Source organism: Fragaria vesca, linkage group LG1, assembly GCF_000184155.1.
Source record: "Fragaria vesca subsp. vesca linkage group LG1, FraVesHawaii_1.0, whole genome shotgun sequence".
Taxonomy (NCBI): domain Eukaryota; kingdom Viridiplantae; phylum Streptophyta; class Magnoliopsida; order Rosales; family Rosaceae; genus Fragaria; species Fragaria vesca.
The window spans coordinates 17,945,010-17,952,839 of NC_020491.1; the positions used below are offsets into that span (position 1 = coordinate 17,945,010).

At 40.3% G+C, this 7,830-nt stretch overlaps 1 protein-coding gene across 1 annotated transcript in view; it reads left to right on the top strand.

Moving 5' to 3' along the window:
• The first annotated feature begins 522 nt into the window (after nucleotides 1–522).
• LOC101311229 overlaps nucleotides 523–7,830 on the top strand; it is an 11,538-nt gene continuing 4,230 nt past the window's right edge. Inside the window, exons 1-4 of the mRNA XM_004289413.1 lie at nucleotides 523–594; nucleotides 660–1,418; nucleotides 1,500–1,994; nucleotides 2,088–2,996. Of these exons, the coding sequence (XP_004289461.1) occupies nucleotides 523–594; nucleotides 660–1,418; nucleotides 1,500–1,994; nucleotides 2,088–2,996 (2,235 nt within the window). The remainder of the gene's footprint in view (nucleotides 595–659; nucleotides 1,419–1,499; nucleotides 1,995–2,087; nucleotides 2,997–7,830) is intronic.

Below are 7,830 nucleotides of genomic sequence, written 5' to 3' on the forward strand. Positions count from 1 at the left end.
GCAGCATTGGGATTACAATCCAAGGGGTAGAGTGCAAGCTCCAGCAGCAAAAAGTATGTATGAAGTGAAAGCACAAGGAGGTCTAGAGGAAGAAGTTGCAGCTCTAAGGAGGCAACTACAAGGGCTTACTCCACTTTTGAGCAAGGTGAAGGAGACGTGTGCTCTATATTCAAGTTTCACCCATGACATTGATGAATGTCCCTCAAATCCGATGCTAGAAGAAGTGCAACAAGTGAATCATTTTAATGCAAGGCCAAGGAGTGATCAATATTCGGATGGAAAAATCCTCCAAATAATTCTTGGAGGAACAATCAAGGTTATCAAGGTGCTGGACCTTCACAAAGATCATATCAACCATATCAAGGAGCATGAGCTGAACCACCGAAGTCCTCACTTGAAGAAACATTGAAAGCATTCATGGCTAGCCAGGAACAACATTCTCAGTACTTGTCTAACACAGTGGATACTCTTGCAATCAAAGTAAACAGTCAAGGAGCTTCTATTTCATAGCTTGAAACACAAATGGGGCAATTGGCTGCAAGGTTAAGTGAAAGAGAGCATGGGAAATTTCCAGTCAACCCGAGATCAATCCAGGTAGCCATAAGCATATAAATTCGGTTACCACCTTGAGGAATATTGGAATAGTGATTGATAATAAGGTGGGCAGCAATGAGGAAAACGTGCAAGAAGAAGAACATGAAGCTGACACACCTCAGGATCACAGTGTTGTTTCACTCCCGAAAGAGTCTGTTCAAGAAAAAGTAATTTCTGCTCCAAAGACATCTGACAAGTCTACTCCAAAGAATATGTACGTGCCTCCTATTCCATATCCTCAACATTTGAAGAAGAAGAAGAATGACAAGCATATGATGGATATTCTGGAGATGTTCAAAAAGGTGCACATTAACATTCCTCTTCTCGATGCAATTAGTCAAATTCCCACATATGCAAAGTTTCTGAAGGAGTTATGCACGAATAAAAGAAAGTTTGAGGAGCATGAAAAGGTTATGCTATCTGAAGAAGTGAGTGCAGTGTTACAACGGAAGCTTCCTCCAAAATTGAAGGATCCTGGTAGCTTTTCTATCCCTTGCACTATTGGTGATCATTCTTTCAAGAAAGCTATTCTTTCAAGTGTGAATCTTATGCCATATTCCATCTATGAACAACTAAATTTGGGGGAATTACAAGAAACTACAGTGAAGTTGCAGCTAGCCGATCGATCTCTGAAAATCCCAAGAGGAATCGTTGAAGATGTATTAGTGAAAGTTGATCAACTCATCCTTCCAGCTGATTTCTTTGTACTTGATATGGAAGAAGTGCCAATACTGGACCAGGAGATTCCTATGTTGTTGGGCAGACCATTCATGGCTACTGCAGGGATAATGATAGATGTAAAACGAGGAAGACTCACAATGGAAGTACAAGATATGATGGTAGAGTTTAAAGTCTTTGACGCGGCTAAGCATCCTTCAGAGAGTTCTCATTCCTTTTCTGCGTAGGTTGTTGATCAGATTGTGCATCAAAGTTTCCTAGAAAATCATTCTCCTGATCCCATAGAGACATGTCTTGCTTATAATGGAATGGAATTCACTGAGCCGAGGATTGAAGAGGCCGCTGCAATCCTCCACGTTGTTCCTAAGTATTCTCCACAATTTCAGTTGAGTTTTGAAGCTCTTCCTCCTTCCAATGCCAAGATTGTTCCCTCTATTGTTAAAGCACCTGTATTGGAGTTGAAACCATTTCCAAAACATCTGAAATATGCATACCTTGGAGATTTGGAGACTTTACCTGTGATAATAGCTTCAAATTTAAGCAGGCTTGAAGAAGAGAAGTTGCTAAGAGTTCTCAAAGATCATAAGGCAGCCATTGGGTGGTCTATTGCAGACATTAGAGGTATAAGTCCCACAAAGTGCATGCATCGCATTCTTTTGAAGGATGAATCAAAGCCAAGTCGTGAGGAACAAAGGAGATTGAACCCGCATATGAAAGAAGTGGTAAGGACTGAAATTTTGAAGCTCCTTAATGTAGGAATTATTTATCCTATTTCGGATAGCAAGTGGGTGAGTGCGGTGCAAGTCGTTCCAAAGAAATCCGGTATTACCGTCGTCAAGAATGATTCCAATGAATTGGTGCCTCAAAGAGTGATAACGGGTTGGAGAGTTTGCATAGATTACCGGAAGCTTAATGCATCTACACGGAAGGATCACTTCCCTTTGCCATTCATCGATCAAATGCTTGAAAGATTAGCCGATCACAGTCACTATTGTTTCTTGGATGGTTACAGCGGTTATAATCAGATTGCCATAGCACTGGAGGATCAAGAAAAGACCACTTTTACATGTCCCTTTGGCACTTTCGCATACCGGAGGATGTCGTTTGGTCTTTGCAATGCGCCATCAACTTTTCAAAGGTGTATGCTCAGTATTTTCTCTGATATGGTGGAAAGATTCATTGAAGTTTTCATGGACGACTTCAGTGTGTTTGGCTCTAGCTTTGATGAGTGTCTCCATCACTTGCAGCTTGTTCTCACAAGATGCGAAGAATGCAACTTGGTGCTTAATTGGGAGAAGTGCCATTTTATGGTGCAACAAGGTATTGTGCTTGGCCATGTAGTTTCGCATAGAGGTATTGAAGTAGACAAGGCAAAAGTTGACTTGATAGCCAAGCTCCCTCCACCTACAACAGCGAAAGGAATAAGAAGCTTCCTTGGACATGCCGGTTTTTATCGAAGATTTATCAAGGATTTCTCACGCATCGCAAAGCCTTTATGTGATCTTCTTGCTAAGGATGCCACCTTCTGCTTCAATGATGCGTGCCTAAAGGCTTTCAACACACTCAAAGAGCTCTTAACGAAAGCTCCCATCATTATGGCACCATCATTAACGAAAGCTCCCATCATTCGGAATGAACCCTGCGAGGACCACCTCCAAAGGAGATGCTACCGGAAATTCAGCATAACCTCCCTTGAAAATGGACAACACTTCCTAAAGCCACATGCAAATACACTTCTAAAATCAAATTCCAACCTTTTACTCCTGGAGCCTTCCTGCTCCCCCAAGTTCATCACATCTCCCAAAATAAAATACTAATCCAAATAATCCCACAGCCAATAAGTTTACTCAATAATTTATTAACTGGATTATCAGAGCATATCTATAATGAAGGAAAAACAAAGAATAAGGAATAAGCGAGAGCAATCTCTGACTATGCCTCGACTCCATGTACGCTCGACCTTATTTAAACTTATCCTGCATACTGGGCATTTAAAACCAAAGAGCCTAAGAGAAAGTAATTTAAAACGTTAGAGTGAGTGGACAAAAATAAATTAAATAATTTAACAAAAATGTAATTTTAATATTTTCCCACATTTAAACTTTTAAAACCTCAATGCACGCAACTTTGATAAACACTTAATTTTAAAAATCCATAATCTCATAAAACAACAAAAGCAGCCCCGCTGGTTAAACAAATACGGAAATCTCGTAAGAAGAGATAAACCAACCCCGCTGGTTAATCAAATAAATAGCTAAAAGGAATAAAATAAGGGGAAGAGTTATCACCATTGAAAAAGGAGCCTCACAGGCTCGGGTCGGTGCCTCCCAGGCTATTATAGCGTCTCACGCTAAGCGCTCTACTCACCTATAGTGAGGATTGCTAATAATGGCTAGCTAACTAATAAATATAAATACTGATCGGTTGCCTCTCAGGCTATAATAGCGTCCCACGCTAAGCGCTCAACTCACCTATAGTGAGGACCGCTAATAATGGTTAGCTAGCAATAATCAATATAAACGATCCTATATTATGGTGACTAGAAACATACGAAATCACTTAAATCCATTAAACTTCCCCAAAGAGCATACGAATGGTACGGTTCCCAACCGTACTTGAAAATCATCATAAGAATTTATAATAAAACTCAATGACGTGTGTTGAAAATCATCATAAGAATTTATAATAAAACTCAATGACGTGTCTCACACGTCAAAATAGTCTCAAATTTATAAATATAAGCGAGATTTCATTATCCAATAAAAATCATAATTAATAATATCTCCACTCGAAAATACTCGCTAAAAAATATTCTTCAGGTCAAAATCATAATGCCTCAAATAAACAATTAAATTATGATGGAGAACTACCGAAAATCCTATTTTCGGTAATCATTTATAAATCTCAAAGTCATCAAAAATAAAACCGATAATATTAAATCCAGAATCATAAAGAATATCAAAACTCAAATACCACCTTTATAACCCGAGCTCAAATTCATAAATCATGACCAACACTTGATCAATGCTTCAAACTCAATAAATTCAAGACCATATCATAAACCAAAATTTTAATATAAGTTCGGTTAATAAAGTAATAAATTATAAAATCTTGCATGCTTATTTACTAAAACCAAAGTGTCCACTCACAGTATTAGGCGTAAGCTTTCCATTGCTCGGGACACTCCTTGAGCGCCGCCTCCAAATATCCATGTCCTTGAGTCAATCCCACGCCTGACCATAAGTTGTAAAACAAATAGGTCAGACTGAACTTTAAAATAACCATTGCCTCGTCTTCTTTCCTAGTTTGACTAGGGATTCCTAGGTTGACTAGGATTGACCAACTAACGATGCTCAACGTTTTCCAATTCAACCTTTGACTTAACAATTCCATCCAATTTTCACTATACATCCTACTAACCGTTAGCCACTTAGGCGTCGTTTAATAATTCGTTTTGGTGGACTTCAATTTTGATTAATCAACTAATGTAACTTCGTTAACTCAAAAACATACAATCACCTTAATCTGGAAAACCACCAAATTACTAAGGGCACCCAAAAAGGGTTTCCATAAATGGGAAGTTTCTATAAAGGGAAAGTTTTCATCTTCCGATTACAACCCAAATTTTCCCTTTTTGGAACTACAATACGAATTAGAAAGAATGGCCTCAAAACCTACCTCATAGGCTCCTGCCGGAAAAACTGCCTTCACCGGAATCCGACGACGGATTCCGGCAATTTGCCAGAATATTCTGCCGGAAAATGGCCATAGCCTCCCCAAAACTCCGATTCATCTAGTTCTCGACAACCAACCAAATAGCTAAATCAAACACCAACCAAACACAACATAACAACAACAACACCATAGCTTGACAATGTTAGAGATTCAGCCTTACCATCTGCTCACCCAACACACGAATCCAAGAGCTCCTCCTTGCCAACACTCAACTTGCAGGACTTCCAAACATCTCCAGCTGCTGCCTTAGTCGCCACCTCTACCGAGATAGCACCACATCACCTCAGGTTCTCTCTAGCCAAACACACCAAGCCTCTGACTTGGTCCAGTTTGACAACTGCAGCTCCACAAGTCACTCCAAGGTCCCACCGGACTCCCCACTAAGCTTCAAAGACTCACCAAAACCCGAAACACTCGCCGGAACTACTGAACGTAGGTTGCCAGAGCTAGGAGCTCGAAACCCAGAAAAGAGAAGGAAAAGGGATTTTCAGATTAGGGTCCGATTTTATGAAACAAAGGCACAGAGATGAAGAGAAGAGAGAGGTGAACCGAGACATACCATCGGCGTCCGATGAACTCGCCAGAAAACGCTGGAAACCGATGAACACAGTCGAGCTCCCTTCAATCGATTACCACCAAATCGAGTTGCAAATGATGATCTATGAACTGGGTCTTGTAGAGAAGAAGGAGAGGAAGATATCGGTGGTATTTTCGTGACCAGAGGTGGCCGGAATCGGCGACGCCGTGCCGGAGAGAGCGGAGGAAGGCGGAGAAGAAAAGAGAGAGAGCTAGCTCGGGTCAACGCCCGAGTGTGGGTTTGACAAGGTCAACCCTCTGTTTTCCCTTTATACCCGAACCAACGGTCAAGATCGAAACCCTACTCGATCAGACTGTCAAGATTGTCAAGATTAAATGAGCTATTCTAATTTTAGAAAATTAATTTCTTTTACCAAACCTTCAATAAATCGTAGAAAATACTTCGAAGCTTCGACAATAAACCGAAAACACCGGAGAACCCGTGTCGACGCGAACTACAACACCGAGACCTTAAAAGAAGAATTTGACATTTTCAGAAGAACTCGCAAATAAACTCGAGTGTTAACTTACTAAGTTACCAAGCACAGTTAAATTCCTCAGTAACTCATAGAATACCGAGTAAATAGATAAAATTGGGTACGGGGCGTTATAAAAATAGCTGCAAGGTATGTTGTTGATGGAGGAATATTGTTACATAAACGGTTTCTAAGCCACTGCGATGTTTGGGAAGCACAGAGTCACAACAAGTCTTGGAGGAAATACATGTAGGAGAATGCGGCAGCTATTAAGCCTCGGCTATTATTGGCCAACAATGAGGAGGGATGCTCACATGAGAGTGAAGACATGTCATGCTATGGTAAACCCCCCATAACTAATTTATTATCGGTACACCACCCCGAGCATAGCTGTGATGGCCAAGCTGACACAGCCTTGCATACTGATACACGTAAAAAAAAAAATCCCAACAACACATGATAGTAAAAGCAACATCTATGAAGGGAAATAAAAGGCGAATCCTAAGACAAGACGCGAGTCTCCACAAACAAGAGCACTCAACAATGCCAAGCGAGTCAAGCCAAGCCGGGGTGTGACATGTTCATTGCCAAGCCCAAACATCGCAGAGTCTATAATGATAAAAAATAAAATAAAAAAAATGCAAGCGTAGCAAACACACGCACTCAAGCTAAAGGCCATCCCTCATAACCCAAAATTCCAAACTAACTCCAACTCACCTACATACATGCTATACAAAAATAAATAAAAAATAAATTATTAGCATCAGTAATTCGGTTCCTCATCTCCTTTTCTTCATGCATCATAAGATCAATGTTGAAGGGATGACACGTCCCTGCGACGCTCCCAGTAAACTATAAAAACAAAGACGAACGGCGAGCACAACCCTTCTGCATTCAAAACCCAAATGCAAGGGTTCCCAATTTGGTAAACATAGACTCACCTGAGCGGATTTGGCGCAGTCGGATGACAGAAATTCAAGGAAGGATAAGAGTAATCTGGGTAACTCAGTCAGCAAATTGATCCCTGCAACAAGAAAAGATTGTGTGTCCCCGCAGCAATAGGAAAAGCATCATCTAAGTGAAGAATTCTGGGAGTTTGAGGAAGGAGGAAGAGACGAGAGCAAGCATACCTTAGAGCTACAGTGAACTTTCAATCGAAATAGGCCATCTCCCTGAGACTCCGACGCGCACAAATTCAATTTGGGGTAGACAGAACAGAAGACTAAAGACGAAGACGTGAAGACAAAAAAAAAAAAGGAAGAAGAAGAGGTGGAGTCAAAGTGAAATAAGAAGACGGTCAACTTGGGCTCACTTATGTTGACCAACGCATAGTATATGGGCTGGGTTGATTTTTCTGGCTTTTCTTTGATTATGTGGCCCATTTCATGCCTTAAATAGCCCATATAATCAAGGGGGCTAATGTTGATTAGGGGTGTTATCGGTTTTATTTGGTTCGGTTTCTACCTAAAACCGGAAACCAAACCGAACTAAAAATTCGGTTCGGTTTAGTTTGGTTTTTTTTTAATTGTAAACCGAAAACCGAAACCGAACTGAACCGAACGGTTCAGCCCGGTTCGGTTTTTATTATTTGAGTAAATTTCAGTTTACTCCTCTGAACTTTAGGCCTAAAATCAGTCTGATACCTCATCTTTTTTTTAANCAGTCTCATCCCTAAACTTTCAAAATGACATCAATCTCGACCAAAATGACTAAAATAGCCCTTTTTAATCTTTTTACCTTATTTTTTTAATTTTTTACTCTCTCTCTCTCT